The sequence below is a fragment of the Neolamprologus multifasciatus genome, chromosome 16, assembly GCF_963576455.1.
Source record: "Neolamprologus multifasciatus chromosome 16, fNeoMul1.2, whole genome shotgun sequence".
Lineage (NCBI taxonomy): Eukaryota > Metazoa > Chordata > Actinopteri > Cichliformes > Cichlidae > Neolamprologus > Neolamprologus multifasciatus.
This window is the reverse complement of record NC_140454.1, coordinates 20,844,224-20,862,268: the sequence shown is the minus strand read 5'-3', so window position 1 is coordinate 20,862,268 and position 18,045 is coordinate 20,844,224. Positions and strand designations below refer to the sequence as shown.

The 18,045-nt window shown below is 39.4% G+C and overlaps 3 protein-coding genes across 5 annotated transcripts; 1 reads left to right on the top strand and 2 right to left on the bottom strand.

The window, feature by feature from the left end:
* The first annotated feature begins 1,665 nt into the window (after positions 1-1,665).
* galnt5 (polypeptide N-acetylgalactosaminyltransferase 5) lies at positions 1,666-7,920 on the top strand. Its single transcript, XM_085136300.1, has 10 exons — positions 1,666-3,178; positions 3,256-3,422; positions 4,414-4,533; positions 5,310-5,445; positions 5,539-5,658; positions 5,758-5,875; positions 5,987-6,316; positions 6,465-6,545; positions 6,923-7,075; positions 7,226-7,920. Exons 1-10 carry the CDS (start codon positions 2,211-2,213, stop codon positions 7,361-7,363), a joined length of 2,331 nt encoding a protein of 776 aa, XP_084992426.1. The 5' UTR covers positions 1,666-2,210; the 3' UTR covers positions 7,364-7,920.
* Positions 7,916-9,696, bottom strand: ermn (ermin). Its single transcript, XM_085136313.1, has 3 exons — positions 9,539-9,696; positions 8,871-9,457; positions 7,916-8,776 (listed from the first exon to the last, which is right to left on the bottom strand). The coding sequence occupies exons 2-3, from the start codon at positions 9,442-9,444 to the stop codon at positions 8,370-8,372; spliced, it is 981 nt and encodes a 326-aa protein (XP_084992439.1). The 5' UTR covers positions 9,445-9,457; positions 9,539-9,696; the 3' UTR covers positions 7,916-8,369.
* Positions 9,697-10,268: 572 nt separating this feature from the next.
* cytip (cytohesin 1 interacting protein) lies at positions 10,269-17,682 on the bottom strand. 3 transcript variants are annotated; one of them, XM_085136311.1, is made up of 9 exons: positions 14,825-17,682; positions 14,495-14,731; positions 14,113-14,189; positions 13,899-13,953; positions 13,705-13,807; positions 13,375-13,468; positions 13,166-13,232; positions 12,816-12,882; positions 10,269-12,599 (listed from the first exon to the last, which is right to left on the bottom strand). In XM_085136311.1, exons 2-9 carry the CDS (start codon positions 14,660-14,662, stop codon positions 12,121-12,123), a joined length of 1,110 nt encoding a protein of 369 aa, XP_084992437.1. In that variant the 5' UTR covers positions 14,663-14,731; positions 14,825-17,682; the 3' UTR covers positions 10,269-12,120. The 3 variants fall into 3 exon arrangements, with proteins under 3 accessions (XP_084992437.1, XP_084992436.1, XP_084992438.1); XM_085136310.1 differs by having other exon boundaries at positions 14,495-17,682; XM_085136312.1 differs by having other exon boundaries at positions 10,279-12,599; positions 14,113-14,162; positions 14,495-17,682.
* Positions 17,683-18,045: the final 363 nt, after the last annotated feature.

Here is an 18,045-nt window from a genome sequence, read left to right as displayed (position 1 = left end):
CCAAGACTTTCTCACTATGAGGCAACAGTTCTGACCACCGCATCACCATGCTGTCCTGTGGTAGAAACAAGCTTCCATAATTAGTTTTGGTTGAGCTAGAAATTTCTTTATCCAATAAGGATCATGAATATTGAAATTAAATTCAGTGATGCATGTAAAGATCAGGGTTTACAAATTGATGATCTATATATTCATCTTATTTGATTCATTTTCAATACCTTTTTTTCCATCCATCCATCCATTTTCTTCTGATTATCCAACTCGGGGTCACAGCTGTCATAGGGTGAGAAGCCGGTCAGCCATGGATAAGCTGCAAATCTGTCTCAGGGCTAACACATAGAAAGAAAACCATTCACACACACAGTCACTTCGGAATCACCAGTTAACCATATATGTCTATGGACTGTGGGAGAAACTGAGATTATCTGGAGAGAACTGACACAGAAATGAGTATAACATCCACTCAGAGAGACCCCAGTGTGGATTCAAACCCAGGAACTTCACAGAAAATTCTATCAGAAATAAAAAACAAACAAAAGCATATAAAAACTGGATTAAATTCATTTACATTCATAATGTTTTGAATGTGAATAAACATTCATTTGTAGATGTAGCAAAAATGTAGGTACACGAGGGAGTGTCCATCTTCTTGAAATTACAAATGTATGGTTTTCCATATATAATTTAGCCATTGGCTTTTACGACATGTTATATTGGATAACATTACCAGTGCTATTACCAGACCTATTACTGGAATCGTATTATATTTTTCTGTATTGCAGTAATGTCATTCAGTAATCACACTACAGTTACAGTGCTTCAGTTATCTGCAGACAGCAGATAGAAACCAAATCTAACAATGATCAAAGATCTCTCTTTCTTCCTGCACTCTTGCACTTTAATCAGCTGAGTTTGTATTAGTTCACGGAGGAGGAAAATGATGGAGTTGTCTACAACTTTAGAGGAATGGAGAAATAGATTTGGTTTGTGTAAGCCTGCTGGACTTTAGCCCAAGTTTTATATTTTTAACTTATTAACCCACATGATACTCAGAGCTAATTATTTTTAGAGTGTAACTTAAGTTTAATTCTTAAAACAGTCACACCATAAATACTGTCAGACAGGAACCAAAATTACCTCTCACGAGGTGCCGTTATAAATATTTTAAATGTTACACAAAATTATAAGGTGAGATAAATAATAATAAGGTAATTAAATATATAATATCCAAACTATCCAGAGTTGTAAATATTATTGCAAAATCTAATATCCAACATAAATTTATAATCTATTCAAATTAATATAAAATATAAAATAAATAAGGTTACACTTCTACACAAGACAAATAACAGCAAAGGTCATTACAGTTAACTAAAATACACTTAAAACTAAAACCAATTGTGATAAAAATAAATATCACAATTAGTTTTAATTGTGATAAAAAAATAAATAAATATTAGATTTTGTAAAATTAAAATTAAAACTAACTGAAAAGACTTTGTGACCTTGGAAAATTAACTAAAATAAAATTAAAAAATATATATAGAGAGGAAATATCCTTAGTTTAAATATTTGTTAGCTCTGTTTAATCTCGAAATTTCGCCATTTCATGTCTTTTATTTATTTATTTTTAATGTGCCCCTAATATTCCCTCGTTCATGACTGATTGTGAAATATTTTTTAAATGCTTTATTTTGAAGGCGAAACGTCCAGCTTCCTGTACCGTCCGCGTTCTCTCCCGCTGACTTGCTTTCCGGGCAGAAACTCCGTCCAATCACTTTACTGACTATGTGGAAGTCGGCTGCAACCTCCTCATACAAAACTGAAGTTAAAGTTGTGGCGTGGATAGACCCTGCGGCGAAACCGAAAACTTTTCTCTTTGACGTCGAAAGGTTTGTGGAGTATTTCGAGGTAGACGTAATGGCTCGCGGATGTGGACATGACCGAACCGGTACTGTACGTTAAGGCAAATTAGTGCTTTAACATTGTACCTACGTGCTGCGCCACGGGAGTCGGACCCTGCTGTATTTATGAGTGACAACACTGACTACCGCTGCTGCTCCGTGAAATATTTCTAGCATGCCACGCAGGCAGATAACTTCTCCAAAGACTAGAAAAGTGTGCCACAGAAGCGGCACTTTCAGTATGGTTCTTTGACGTGTTTTTACATTTACAGAGGGTTTGTTTGTTTGTTTGTTTAAATTAAAACTATGTCAATAATGAGGATTAGAAGATATTTAAGGGACAGCGGGAGGGTGCTGGCGTTTGTGTTCGTAGCTTCTGTCATTTGGCTGCTGTTTGACATGGCTGCTCTCCGCATGTCACTAAACGAAGTGAATACCGAGCTGCTAAAAGAGCGTGTGATAAGAGAAAAGGAGCTTTTCAAACAGCAGCTGAAGGCCACGCAGCACACTAGAAGGGGGTTTAAACACCCAGTGCAGAGGATGGACTGGACACAGGCGGGGAAAGGACCACTCCCTTCAGGTGTCAAACTTGACCAGGTTTACAGACATGGAGGCAAAGAACGGGATCAAAAGGGGAACTTTATTAAAGGTCAAGGAGACAATGTTCCCAAACGTGATAATGGAGCTTCCCTGCACAATTTTACTCCAAATCAGGAAGTTCATAGGAAGAAGAAACCTGTACATTTTGATCTAAATGTAGCAGTGGCAAATGTAACCCAGAAAAATAAACTTGCCTTAAAGGAGGAGCCTGTTGAAGTTGAACAAAGTCATCGGGACAAGACTGATAAGGCAAATAAAGCAGTTAAAAAGCAGCTTGAGGCTGAGGAGGCACACCCAGTTAAAACAACACCCAAACAACCTCCCAACAAGGATGTAAAAAGACTAGAGAACGAGGATACAAAAAAAAGGGAGCAGGTCAGCGAGACTGTGAATGAAAAACAGGAACCTGTGAAGCCTTTAGTTGTTCTCCAAGGAGGAGTCGACTCCAAGAATAACTCTGCTGTTAGAAAATCAGGTGTCCACAAAGTGCTTTCTCTGGATTTGACTTCCAGTCCTAGAGATGCTAACGCAGTAGGCCAGTTTGGTCAGCCAGCTGTCGTTGGCTGGAATGAGGATGCAGAGGTGAAGAAGAGATGGGACGAAGGCCATTTTAACGTCTACCTCAGTGACAAGATTCCAGTGGACCGTGCCATTCCAGACACCAGGCCGCAGATGTGAGTCTTCTGCACGTCATCTCTGAAGCTGCCACCACTTGCAAAGCTTGAATGTTAATTTTTGCTGTGTTTTCCAGGTGTGAACAGAGTCTGGTCCACGATGACTTACCTTCCACCAGCGTGATCTTCTGCTTCGTGGATGAAGTGTGGTCAACGCTCCTCCGCTCCGTGCACAGTGTGCTCAACAGATCTCCACCCCACCTCCTTAAAGAGATTATTCTGGTGGATGACTTCAGCACAAAAGGTAACAGTGTCTGGAATTCATCATAGCTTGGCCTCGTCTTCATGGGGTATCTCAGTTGGGTTGATTAAAAATTTGTTATTAAATGTTAGAGGTGGGAATCACCATACATCCCACGATACGATATTATCACAATACTTAACGCACGATACGATATTATTGCAATTTTTAAAAATATTTTGCGATATTCAGATTCTGTACATAAAGGTAAACTTTATCAATATTCATTTTATCTAATATCAAAGTCTCGCACTCAGTCTTTCTCTCATTTCAGTCAGTTTTATTGTTGACAAACTGAACGGTTTGTATTACAGTCTAGTCCAACTTAACTGAATGCAACCATCTGGTACAATTATAGCTATTCTGAACTATGCAATATGAAAACTATGCAGCCCCTTCAGCAACTGAAGAATTTGAAAGTAAATTAAAACAAAATATAATTTTACATTAAATAAAAAAGTTTTAAACTTAATTAAAATAAAACATGTCTTAAATTAAAATAAGTAAACTGTCATGTTTATTGCTGCCAAAAAAAAAAGTTAAACACATTTGGACAGTGAAGGAATGTCAGGATTCTTGCTCAGAAAAAGGATGAACATGCTCTGAAGTCAGAGCATGTTCCAGTCCACAAAAACTTTTTTTGTAACAAAATATCAATTTCTGCTGTCCCTGTATCGATACATTATTAGCAAACAAAATATCACGATACTACACAGTATCGATTTTTCCCCCCACCCCTATTAAATGTTGGCTATTCGAATGTCTTTTTCATTGTATGCTCAAATGCAGTGTACTATATAGTACCTACTATTACTTAAGTGATTGATTGGATGATTGATTTTTTTTTAAATTACTGTATAATCTATGCAAGCTTAGCAACAATATAAATGATCAGAATTTTATTGGCTTTCAGATTGTCATTTTTAATTGTTCTCTGCTGTCAGTGTAACTTGCATGCATGAAGTAGCTTTACCAAGAGCTTTTACTCTGGCAGACTATCTTAAAAAGCAGCTGGATGATTACATGGCCCAGTTTCCCAAAGTGCGAATCGTTCGTCTCAAGGAGCGCCAGGGCTTGATCAGAGCTAGGCTAGCTGGAGCTGCTGTTGCCAAAGGTATGTATGGTCAAGACTGATCTCATATAAGGGTGTCTCTTATACTTTGAGTCTATAAATGTGGTATAGATACGGGTTAGAGGATACGGCCCCCAAAAAAGAAAGATAAAGACAGCAATAGAATATGCATTAATATGTCAAATTGTGTGCTCAGGTAAACTAATGTAGGAGCAAGGGTCATAAATAATGTCAGTAGGCTAATATAGTTAATTGAACTACATTCATGTGACAGCCTTGTTGTGAAGTATTCTATTATTTAATTTGAACTATGTTTTGATTTAATGTTTGAGGTGCTGTAAAAAATGTTCGACTTCACAAAGCACAAAAATCTTACCTGAACCCTTCATGGCTGCCACCTTTTGCACCTCTGCACAACCTGCTGCTCTGTTGACCAAATGTTCTTGTTGAGGACCGTTACTGTAAAAGTAGCTGGGTCTCTAGCTATGACTCAAGAAACCAAACAATACTTATAAATGGAAGAGCTTGCAGTCCTCAAGGCCAAGGGTGGTGGATCAGGTCTCAGGACCAGCAACATATAATCCATAATGCAGCGTTACTCTTCTGACACCAGCGTGCATGGTCAGATGTATGTCCCTGTTTTTACACCTTTCAGATTAGAACTGTAAAAACATTATGCAATATATGCAGTAATACTATTATTATTATTGATGTTACTGCAAATGTTCTTTACATGCATTGACAAAAGTGTCTCATGAGGGTTGTGTGCGTTGTAGGGTTGTGTTCTTAAAACGTTTAACTGCTTTCCTTTGATGCAGGTGAGGTTCTTACCTTTCTTGACTCCCATATTGAATGCAATGTGGGGTGGCTGGAGCCGCTCTTAGAGAGTGTCTATCTGGATCGAAAGAAAGTACCCTGTCCAGTTATTGAAGTTATCAGTGATAAGGACATGAGGTAAGTGGATAATACCATATTTAATTAATTAGGTATGTGTTTTGGTATAGTAACGGCCAAAAAATAAATTGTGTTGTGGCTTTTCATCCTCAGTTATATGATGGCGGACAACTTCCAAAGGGGTATTTTCAAATGGCCTTTGGTGTTTGGTTGGAGTGCGGTACCACCAGAGGATATCAAGAAATTTAATTTGACCATCTCTGATCCTATCAGGTAAAATTTATGTTTTGTTTTGTTTTTTTTGTTGTTGTTTTTTTTATAGCTCTAGTGGCTTTTTTTAGTAATCTCTTTTGTTTGCTTTCTGTCCTGTAGATGCCCAGTTATGGCTGGGGGCCTTTTCTCAATTGACAAACAGTACTTCTTCGAACTTGGTACCTATGATCCCGGTCTGGATGTGTGGGGTGGGGAGAACATGGAGATTTCATTTAAGGTTTGTCACTCAGCTAATTTACTGGGAATATTGGTCACAGCTGTTCACATCCTTCACATTTGTGTTTGTCACATGGCTGATGATGTGCTGTACCTGTTGCCGTTTGAACAGATCTGGATGTGCGGCGGAGAAATTGAGATTATCCCCTGCTCTCGTGTGGGACACATTTTCCGCGGGCAGAATCCATATAAATTTCCCAAAGACCGGCAGAAGACAGTGGAGCGTAACCTGGCGAGGGTGGCTGAAGTGTGGCTAGATGAGTACAAGGATCTTTTCTATGGCCATGGATACCACCACCTACTGGATCAAAAGCGCATTGATATTGGCAACCTCACAGAGCAGATTGAGCTAAGGAAGAAGCTGAAATGCAAAAGCTTCAAGTGGTACCTGGATAATGTTTATCCGGACATGGTTGCTCCTTTGGTGAAAGCTGAAGGCCTGGTATGTACTCTATCTGTTCATTTAACCCAGTGTCAGCATTCTGTCTGATTGGAATATAAACGGACTTTTCTTGTGTTCTTGTAAATCAGTAAACAAATCCTGTGTTTACTGTGGTTTCACTTCTCTTAAAATGCTTTCTTTTTTTTAGGTCTTCAATCGTGGCTTAAGAAAATGCCTTGCTTTGCATAACGGCTCTTTGTGCTTTGAGACGTGTAATCTCAGCAAGCAGGTAGGTGTTTAACAGATTATTTAAATGTAAATATCACCAAATGATCTATAGTAGGGCTTTTTGTATGTATTTTTCTTAGTCTTTACACAGGCAAAAAATGTGGATGATTTGCATGTTTGGTGGTCACGACTGTGGTAATTATGGTGGGGGAATAACAAAAATACCCAGAAATAACCAAGACAAATGCAGTCAAAGTCTGAGAAAGGACCCAAGCCACTATAAACAAGTGTGGAGTCCAAGACGAGACCAAGTTTTTCTAAATGTGGCCTCTTTGGATTCAAGTCAGCACTACTGAGGCGTCTTTCAAAATCTTATATTGTTTGACATGCAGCATATTTACCTCCTGGTCACTCTTTCTCCTTTTCTCTCCTTTTCAGGGTCAGCACTTTAATTACACCTGGATGAAACACATTCAGCAGCAGGACCTGTGTGTTGCTGCCCAAGGCAGCGGCAATAGGTTTGCTTTACGGTCATGTGACGGCACCAAGCCTGAGCTCCGCTGGTTCCACAAATCCTCCAACTCTGCTCTGGTAGGTTGACTTAGGGTGTGCCATTTGCTTTGTACAATATCTTTGTTTTGTCTTTAGTTCAAACCACAGAGCTGGCCTCCTTTAAATCCACGTAAGGAGTGTTTAGATGCAAGAGTTGCATTTATTTCCCTCCCTTTTTTTGTCTTTAAGGCAGAGCACCTCATAGCAGAGTTTGTTTCCAACCATATGTGCCTGGAAGCAGGACCTGGGAGTGACGACCTTCGTCTCAACCCTTGTGAACCCAGCAGTATCTTCCAGAAGTGGCAGTTCACGAACTACCTTGTGTAGTGAATGAGACTGAAATGAGTTTTATGTGATAAAAATGCACTACAAAAAACCTTCAGTGGCCTCATGCTACAGCACGGTCCGTGGTCCAGCCTCAAATCAGGACTTTCCAGGGTACAAAAGAAGCGTTTTGAAGGCATTAATAAGCATGATTTCTTTTCTTTCTTTTTTTTTTTCTTTTTTTTAAGTGACTGATGTGGGATTGTGTGCCAATATCCTCTACACTATCACCTGGGGAAAAAGTGAGATTCAGATGGACATCTTTGTTTAACACTTCAGTTCTTTAGTAAAACATTTACAAAGATCGAAGGTTAAACAGTGCCTTATAGATTCATCATTGCTGGGACTAAATAATGAGTTAAATTGCATGAAGCTGTTTGTGTAAAAAACTTTTTTTTAAATATCTCGAGATGAGATGTGTGCTTTGAGCGGTCATTTGGTGAAAAAAGCTGCTTTTGTGGGGTTTTTATGTGCCGGTTTTGCTGTGAAAACTTGATGATTTTGTTTTTGTCACTAGAGGGAAGTGTTGCTTCAAAACACTCAATAAACCTGTGCTCTGATTTCATGAGTTTATTACATGATCACAAACATTTAAAGAAAAAGACATGAATGAAAATGCATTTTTGGTGAAAGTAGGTGAAAATAATAACAAGTTGATGAATGTGCAACAGTATATATTTTGTTATTTCCCTCCATCTGCCATTTGAATTTCTTTTTAATAGTTATTTACTGAGGTTACTTCTGAGGAATTTAAAACTTTTAACGCCGGATTTCTCATACCAAAAATCTTAATAGCCAATAGTAACAACATAAATCAACTGTTTTCTTTACAAATATGAGATGTTTTCGCTCTATTGAGCCAAGTACCTTAACTGTTATGTATGCATGTAAGGTTTGCACATAATGGGGTGCTACATTGGATATTTCTGTGTAAACTGTAAAGCACACATGTTGCATTTGTTTTGTTTTTTTGTTACGGTTTCATTAGATGGACATTGAAACCAGATTCTTAGTGATTAATTGTCATGTACTCAAACTCATCTATCTTCTGACGGGTGTTGCCTCTGCGGATCCTGCGATAGGACACGGTGCTGTACTTGGTAGATGTGAGATGGTTAAATGAATGCTGGTGGCTCTCACTGCAGCCAGATTTCTTTACCAAAGGCAGGCTGGAGTAACCCGGGTGGGGGTTTTGATAAAGACCAGCATGGACATTAAAGTTCGGACCCTGCTCAGCTTTCTGATCCACTTGAAGCCGACCAGCACCTGATTTCTGGCCAACAGCACCAAACAGCTGGTCTGGGTAGTTTGCCTCCCTGTTCAGCCTTGCATAACCCTCCTCATTAGGTACATCAAAGCTTAGGGCTGGTGTGTGAGTTTCTAGTTCCACTTCTTCCTCTTTGATTTGCTGATTTGCTAAAGAGAAAACGAAAGACAAAATCTTTTCTTTACAATCTATAAACAAAGATCACTTTTATTTCAATGCAAAGTTATATGAAATTCCTCTTACCTTCTTCCACTGATGCATTTTGTTCAGGGTGAGCTTGCATTTCTACAGTTGTCCAGTGTGGCTGCAAAAACTCCTTACACATTCTCATAAACTCTCCTGGAGTCTGTGCAGAATCAGCACCTTGTTCCCCAGAGTCTAATGCAAACATTAGTTTAGCTTTGGCCGTATGAAACTTTTGGGGTTCTTCTTGGGTCCAAGTGATCTGATGGGTCATTTCCATTCCCATGTCTAAATTTTCTTTGGCAATATTGGCTTCATGTTCTTCCCCTGCGTTTACCTCTCTCTGATGGCTAGGTTCATCTGCCACAGTGTTTGCAAGATGTCGGCACTTGATGCCGGTTGATGCAGTAGATGCAGTAACGATGTTCAGCTGAGCTTGCTCCTCATCACTGTAAAACACAGAGTCATCTCCCTCTTCCAGGGTCCACACATCTCTATCTTCAGGTTCCTTCAGAGTCTTAAAGGCTTCAATTCTGATCCCACTGAGAATCTCTAGTACCTGAGGTGCCAGTGCATCTTCTTCCTCTTCTGCACTACGTTTTGGGGTATTTGGAGGGATTGTACTCATCTCCATCTGTCTTTTGGTTCTTGAGTAGTGTTGAAAATGGCAAATCAGTTCTGATTCACTTTCTCTTAAATCCCAACTTAAACAAGTATTGTCACATTACCTTCTCCGCTGGTCCGAATGTGTTGCTCCTGTTTTGCTTTGTCAGTCAACTGAGAAAGTATCCATCGTGCTTTTCAATGAGCGATGCAAGCTCGGGCTCTGTGGTGGGCTCTGTACCGCTAGTACCATGTAAATCTCTGTTTGTGTTGAATCACCAAAGAACAGAGGCTTTGCTGTAGTCCAAACAAAGGTTCATTGTGGCTCTGGGACCTACAATTGTACTCATATTTAAATCTGTACTTGGTGACCACCTTCATTCTGCAATGTTTTGAGTCAAGATTAACATTCTGGTTATTCTGTTTTCAATGGACTACTTTCAGTCCGAACCAACAAAGTTTGTACACCCTGAAACAGCTTAAGAACATAAAGACTTCAAGGTTCTAGAACAACTAAATTGCTAACGAAACATACAGTAAAATCACCACTGATTCATTCCTCATAGAAGTGGCGATTCCATTCATTTTTTAATGTATTTGCTATAACATAATGCAATTCAAGTGGACTACAAAAAGGAACTAGACACTTGCACCTTATCTGCTCTGTGGCTTTTCTATGATAGGAAACTTTGACCAATAGCAGGTAGCTCTTTTTAGGCCAGACTGTTAATAGTATAAAGAGTGATTATGTCTGTACTTGATTTAAAGCTGAAAGTGATCTTGCGTCTTCAGGTCAGAAGTATTTGAGCAATAGCACAGTTTTTGTCATTTTGCCTCTTTACACCACTACAGTGGATTTTAAATCAAACATTTAAGATATGACTGAAGTGCAGACTTTTAACTTTAATTCAGCGGGTGTAACAAAAGTATTGTGTTGACTCTTTAGCATTTAGTTTTATACTTGATCACTAATTTCTGTCTCATTGTAAAGACCCTTTTTGTTTGCCTTGGGTTGATTTTGCAGTATGCTTTTGGTCATTATCTATTAATATCCATCTTTATCCATCCCATCAGTTTTTGCAGCATTTGACTGAGTAGGGTATGGCCCTGTATACACACTTTCTGTTACTCCACCATGTTTGACAGATGGTGTGGTTTACTTCAGATTTTGAGCTGCTCCTTTCCTTCTCCACATTTTTCTCTTTCCATTGTTCTGGTACAAGTTGATCTAAGTTTCATCTGTCTGTCTTTTGATTGCAGATTATGACAATGATGTGTCTGGCTCCATAAGTGTGTTTCTGACATGGTTAGAAGTTGGGAAGGTTTTCTTATTGTGTTGTTTTCCATTTTCTTCAAGATTTTTGTTGTTGCCGAGTTGCCCAGTGAACTATTTTGTTTATTTCGTCATTCCCAAGGTTTGCTGTCTCTCTCGTAAATTTATTTTGTTTTTCAAACGGATTTGTAATCTCATTCACCAAATCTCTCTCACCATATACAACTTAAACACTTCAACACAACTTAATTGTTATGGATTATCTAGGAAACGGGCTTCATCTGGCCTTGAAGCTGCTGTAATAATGCGATACATTGTATCGGGGGTAACTTGCTTTCTTTGTGAAGGTAACAACCCTTTCCAATTTATCCATCAGTTGTAGTACAAGCCCTCTTTCTGTTGCAGCAAACTGAAACAACAGAAGTAGTTATTTTACAGGATATAGATGAATTCCCTGTGCATTTCTTCAATTAATTCATCCTTTAATGACACAGTAAGTTTTTTTCACTACCTGCATCTTCACCAGTAATTTTCAGTGAGTGTGGCTCACTCCAAAGTTGCATCTTCACCAACATTGAGACTGCATCACTACATGAAAAGTTAAAGGAAGCACGGGTGACTGGAAACATCTTTAAAAGTTTATTGTTCGTAAAGAATTTTCTGTACATCATGATTTTATTTACAAAAGAAAAAACACTGTGGATCATCGACATTAATGACACTCTTGCCACAGAAAATAAATGATACATTTTTACAGCAATTTCAACAATTTACAAGAAATTGTTACTTTCAGTGTTTCTGAATACTGAAAGTAACTTATACACAGTCGGAAAAAACAATTTGGAAATGAAAGCACTTAAGTAGTACTCTCATACCCACATCCTGTTTTTGAGCTGAGCAGCTATCTATAGGGTGTAGAGGCTTGGTTTTGGTTTTGAGCACCTGAATATGTCATAAGTGCTTTATGTCTTCTCATGTGCTTTAGGCTACATGTTTGTTTTAAATTTTGAAGTTGGCTACATTGATACAGTTGCTGCGATTTAAATCGATTAATGCTCATCACAATCTGTGAATATGACAAAAAAAAGAATTCAAGTAAGTAGGATATATAATTTCATCTGTCACACTTTACAGTCTGTTCAGTTTACATTCATTCAGCCCGCATTTGTTTTTGTAATGCTTTTGTGCCACAAGTTAAAGCCGAGCAAGCGAGCCAGGCAGGAACTATAGGGGTAACTTTGACATTGGCAAATGCATACAGTATGAAAGTGTCCAACTTGTTTGCATTCCCATGAAGGGTTAACCCAGGCTTTTAAGTGTGACGAAACACTTGATTGCATTGTCTGTTTCTATTTGTAATGTGTTAGGAACTTTACAGACCCTGTTTACCAACACTTAATACTGAATAGACACAAGGAGCATTTGGAAAGCGAATCACTGAGTGTTTGTTCCCATCTCCTCCTCTTCAACTGATCGCTGAAGTCCAGGAATTAACTTGAGGATGTGTTTGCGGACACTGGTTCTCCTGCCTCTTCTGGGCAGGGTTCCAAATAAGGACGAGATCCTTGTTTCCTCCCAGGACGGAGACAGAGAGCTGGTGCTGCCGGCCAAACTGGAGCTGCTGGAGCGGCCAAGAGGTTGGTGGTGATTGCTGGAGCTCGATGTGTGAGCTGAAGAGCTGTCTTGCGAAGGAAAGTCTTTGGAGAAGAAGCAGTTATCATCTGTGGTGCTGGCTGCACTGCTGGGACAGGGTGAGCTCACGTCCCCAAACACACTGGCTTGGTCACTATCATCTGTCATCACACTCCTGTAGCTGCTGTCACTGGAAAAACGCCGGCCCAAGCGCCTGATGGGGGAGCTCAAAATAGCTGTGGAGTCTATCAGGAGGTCGAGACTGCTGTCGTTTAAATTACCTGAAAGCACAACAAAATCCCAGTTAGCTGACAGGAAATTTGTATCAGGAAGCTCATCAGCAACTTCCGCTGTATGTTTATCTGTCAGGGGAAGGCCAATTGAATTATCTGGAGTTTACACATCAATTCACATCATCGATGGCACATGCTTCAGAGAAATGTTAATGGCTGTGAGAAAGGAAGTGCTGTGGTCTGACAGCTGAGCATACTTCTCACCTCGCATTAGACGCTTTTCCTGTAAATTAAGGCCCTGCAGCTCCACCAATTTCTCACGTAGTGATTGCTGTATGGGCAAAAAAGACAACAAAAACATTACACTTATGCTTCCAGTAAAACTCTTAACTAATTCGCTGAGAACATTTGCCTACAAAGATATTTGCAGACAATGTCCATGCAGAGTATAGCCTGAGTAATTCAGCTGTACAGCTGCAGGTTAGAAAGTATTGCTGGGGGCGTTTGAGGCTTCACTACTGCATGGCTTGGTGACTGCTCTTTTTTTTTCTTTGCCTACAACACACAGCTAAATGGTGTCACCATCAAACACAGACAGGATTTAAGAGACTCACCTTGAGGGCGTCGATCTTCTTCTCCAACTCTATCTGCTTCACTATATTCCCACAAACAGTCTCCAGTCTGGAATAATAATAATAATAACACATAATTACACTCTGTTATAATGCTATTATAAACTATTGTTATAGTGACTTTTTAGTTATCATCTGTTGTGCTTTTTTTTTCTAGCAGTATTTAGGAAGTTCTAAATGTTGTCACTCACTTTAGACAGTTGGTGGATTTTCTTATCAGATCAAGCACGCACTGGTGAGATGAGCCTTCAATGCTGACGCCATTGACCGTGACAATTATATCGCCTGTAAAAGATAAGGATGCAGAAATATAAGGAACGAATTGGTTATGATTACACAACATAGCTGTAAACTGCATGTGTACATCAGTGCGTGAGATTGCAGGCGTAGGTGTGAAGGCATGTAGGTATTCACATATGTGGTAAGCGATATATCTGTCAATCGTCACGCAGCCCAAATGGTAACGGTAACATCAATGTCTCAGTGGGGCCTATACGGTAGAAAGGATGTGGGCGGCTCACCTGCGGTCAGGCCAGCACTCTCAGCAACACTGTCCTCGTTCACCTTGCAAACAAACGTGCACATCTCCACTGCAGGGCTGTTTTTCAGCTGCAGCCCGTAAGTCTGCAAAGAGAGACAAACGTGTCACAAAAAAGCGAGCCAAAAGCAACCCTTTTTTTCCACACAACTTAAGCATGCTACAGTGTTTGCTTACCTGAATTTCAAAACCAAATGTTTCATTGTCTTGCTTTTCCAAAATAATCGTGGTTCTGTTCAAAAGCAGAAAAAGCAAACGACTGATAATTAATATCAGTTTTTAAGAAGTGTAATAAACTGTTCATGCACAAAAAGTCCTGTAGACAGTTTTTCTTTTACACGTATAAAAGGAAAAAAGATGAAAAGTTGCACATCAATTCTGATATATTTACCGTTGTGGGTCTGTGTAATCAACCAGTGAGTTGGAGTAAGCCGGCTTGGACTGCAAACAGAGAGATGCAGAGTTCCTCTTTAAAAACAACAGAGGGCACTTTTTAAACTTTTAACCCTTCCTAGAAAGTATAAAAGCATTGTTTTAAAAAAAAAAATAACAATAGAGATTAAAAAATTATTTGGTGAGCTGCAGAGAGCTGCTTTGTTTATGTCTCGTAAATTGGTGAAACTATATCACATTACAGCTTAAATCTCAGCTGTAATCTCACGTCTCGCAAATCAGTGTTTCGGTTATTTGATTTAGACAGCAGAAGTCTGAGTATTTACTGATGTGAAATTATAAACACACACACGTGTATTGCACTTGCCATATTGTCTCACCTTGCAAACTCTGGGCTGTGAGCCAGTGCTGTGACGGTGGCGATCACTGCTCCCCCTCAGTGAAGCTCGGTACCACAGAGAACTTTTCTTCTTTGGGGTATTATCCAGAATGCAACTCTCCTGGCTGCCCTGGCACTGAAGTCCATTGATATTCATGATGGAGTGCATGGTAGACTAGTCCTCAAAGCAGCATCGTGTCCTGCTGCAGCACCTCTTCAGCGATTGTGTGGTCCTGCCCTGCCGTGCAGCCAAACGCAAATGCATCAAGCGGAAATCCACATCATGTGATAGCTTTGGTAAACCGCATCTGCACTTCTCAGCTTCACGTACCTTGTTTCCTGTTCACCGCCTTTAACTTTTTTCTGTCTTTTCTCAAGAAGTGCTTCTGTGTTGGTTTGAAAAGAAAAAGCAAGGAGAGTGTTTAAGCTGTTTCTTTTTGAATTCCCCTTCAAACAGTCCCCTTTTCTTTTAGCAGTCTGTGCAATTTGATTTATGGTCTGTCAGAAATCAGCAATGCATGAGAAACCGGCCACCTCACCTCTCCAGCAGCACCTGCTTCCAGCCTCACTCACTCTCAGTTTTGTCAATGGGGCTAAGCCTGTGTTCTGTGCTCTGCCAAGCAGGGAGACTTGTCTTGTAGGGCCAGACAAAAGGCTGATTTAGCTCAAGGCCAGTTTCATGCTTCCTAAACAGACAGCACGGGTCATTGGGCCGAAGGCATCAGACATGGTTGGATCAAAAGAAAAAAAACACACACACACACACAGGCAGGCTGGCAGGCGTGCAGACAATGGTTAAAGAAAACTAAGCTATGGTGCACAAACTTCCTCTTTCTCTCGCCAACACCATTGCCTTTAAAACATATACAGAGTTGCTTTACACTCCATTGGAAGCAGGGAAAGCTTTCAATACAGTGCAGCATATAAAGCCCGTGTAAGAAGCAGGCTGCCTTACAGCAATCCACTCTGCCCCACTGACCCTCAGGAACAGTTTGCCAAATAACCACGAGACCGTCTGGACACTGAAGTCCTGTGTGCTCCATTCAATACGCAAAGCAAAAATAATTCCATTACTTGCATAAATTGGGTTGGAAATTGATTTATGTAGATTATCAAAATCTTGCACTACCCCGTTTTTATATTGTACTTTCAACAACCCAGAGTTTATAGCCAGGTCATGTCCTTCATAACATGCAGTACCAATTTTAAAGCATGTGATTGGCAATGGTTAATTTTTAAGCATGACGTTTATCCCAAACACTCATCCAAATGCAGTGAAAGCATATACAAAGACACAAAATTCACTACATTATTGTACCTGGTCCTAAAAAATCTTTGAAACACGGTGTCTAACCAGATGCTTACTCTGGATGTCATTCCCTTAGCCTCCAGCAACACTGAGAAATCTTCGAGTCATTTTTCATCAGGATATGTCCTTCAGTGAGCACATTAAACAAATATGTAGGACTGTCTTTATTCATTTGCGCATTTTATCACTAAAATTAGAAACATCCTGTCTCAAAGTGATGCTGAAAAGCTAGCTCATGCATTTATTCATGACTGAAAAGCCTTCAGGTGATCCAGAACAGCCAAGAGAGTATTAACTAGGACTAGAAAGATATTCATTTCACTTCACTGGTTACCCTTTAAATCCAGAATCGAATTTAAAATCCTTCTCCTCGGGCACCATCATATCTTAAAGACAGTACTTTTGGTTCCTTGGGTATTTAAAAGTAGAATGAGAGGCAGTGTCTTAAGCTATCAAACACCACTTCTATTAAACCAGCTCGCAGTTTGGATTCATGAGACAGACATCTTCTCTACTTTTGAATGTGTTCTTAACTTTTCCATTTTTATAAAACCTGTAGTTCAGATTGAATCAAGTGACCATTCCTTCGTCGTGTTGCAACAGGCCACTGAAGTCTTTCCATGATGCACTGAACATTTTTTTGTTGTTGTTGTTGTTCAATCATCTCTTCTCACTCTGTGTGTTTTTACACCACTACTACTGTATTTAACCATTAGTAATTATTAAACTCTGGCTCTCATCCATAGCGTGCCTTTTGACTTCTCTGTTTTCCATCACCTTCAACCATAAGGGGAAAGAGATGACCCGTTCTTGGTTCTGAGCAATGTAGTCAATGACTTTGCTGAGCGCAAGGCCGGAAAGATAAAGCTCTGGTGGGTTAGTAGTTCATGTTTTTAGAGATGACTGACACATTGTTGACACGCATTTGTTGAAAATTTGCAGTCACACTGTTTGTTATGTGTATGATGTATCTAGAACCTGTTCCACAGGAAATGATTGATGAATGATGAATGAGTGTGATTGTGGTGATCTCTCGTTTGTCCCTTGCTTGCTCTTCTTTGTGTTAATTTAGCAAGGCTGGATTTGTTTTGAGCTTGTGCTGATGAAAAATTATAAGCAGCTAAAAATACTTTTAAAACCTAACTTTTAAATTCTTATGTGCGTGTTTTGATGCCCCTAAGTGACACAACGTGACCTCCTCTTACGTGACAGCCTTCACTGTAAAAATCTGTTAATGCAACACAGAAAAAGGGGGTTGACTCATCCATGTAGCGCTGATGGCTTCAGTGTCAGCGCTTTATTTCCTCTGTCTAACGGACATTAACAGCGTATGCAGAAAGAGCAGCAGAACAGAAACACATATGAGTCACGCCAGTTGAAAGTGCGAATGGGAAGATGATAAAGAAGAAAAAAGATCAGCTTCAGATAAACGGCTCCGGGAAATTCTGCCCCTGTAACTTGCACAGTTCTGCACAGTCATTTCTTACAAAATTACCCTTGAAATGTAGGGAGAGCAAAACATCCCATCTTTCTGTCAAAGTCATGAATGATGCTCAGTCAGTGAAAAAGTTTATTTACCCACTGACATCACATTTTATATGTATAATAAATAGTGCAAAAAGAGACGACACAATGCAGTATGAGGAAGTAACACAAAACAGTTTTCGATACATCAAACATGTATATTTAAATGATGGAGGGCTTAAAATCAAAAGTAGGTCTTACTTTGTTTAAAATTCTATATTATATGTGAGATCAGAAACCAGAAATTGCACACGGTGATATGCTTTGCTATCTGCTTTCTGTCCCTTTTTGTGTCTTCATAGAGAAGCAGATAAGACACAATACAGAACATATAAATAATAATAACATTCTAATTTCAGTATTTCTTTTTTCAGTAATTATAGAAAAACATACTTCATAGTTTTACAGAAGACTTGCACATTTTGCCAAGAGAGCAACAGGCTACTGTACATAGCTTATTTTCAGAGGCAGCACTGCTGATACTACATATTATTCAGCCATTCTGACAATAAGTGCTTTCATACTGCAAAATAGGCCAACACTGATACCAAGCACAGATATTGAAGTATGTCACTTGTCTCTGAAACTAAAAACATGAACATATGGACAGGATGTGAATGAAAAGCCTCAGTGTATATTTTTCATGTTTCACAGTTTCACAATCACTACACCGATTGTTCAGATTATTTCAATCCACAGCTTGAAATAAGGAATCACTT

Excerpts from the sequence above, each read along its gene's own strand:
- cytip (XM_085136310.1), bottom strand. The coding sequence starts at position 14,662 with ATGCACTCCATCATGAATATCAATGGACTTCAGTGCCAGGGCAGCCAG. Across the intron at positions 13,469-13,704 it reads GAGTGCTGGCCTGACCGCAG|GCGATATAATTGTCACGGTC; the intron begins GTGAGCCGCCCA and ends TATCTTTTACAG. Across the intron at positions 13,233-13,374 it reads AAATCCACCAACTGTCTAAA|ACTGGAGACTGTTTGTGGGA; the intron begins GTGAGTGACAAC and ends TTATTATTCCAG.
- galnt5 (XM_085136300.1), top strand. The coding sequence starts at position 2,211 with ATGTCAATAATGAGGATTAGAAGATATTTAAGGGACAGCGGGAGGGTG. Across the intron at positions 5,659-5,757 it reads ACCATCTCTGATCCTATCAG|ATGCCCAGTTATGGCTGGGG; the intron begins GTAAAATTTATG and ends TCTGTCCTGTAG. Across the intron at positions 6,317-6,464 it reads TGGTGAAAGCTGAAGGCCTG|GTCTTCAATCGTGGCTTAAG; the intron begins GTATGTACTCTA and ends TCTTTTTTTTAG.
- ermn (XM_085136313.1), bottom strand. The coding sequence starts at position 9,444 with ATGGAGATGAGTACAATCCCTCCAAATACCCCAAAACGTAGTGCAGAA. Across the intron at positions 8,777-8,870 it reads AAATGCATCAGTGGAAGAAG|CAAATCAGCAAATCAAAGAG; the intron begins GTAAGAGGAATT and ends TTTTCTCTTTAG.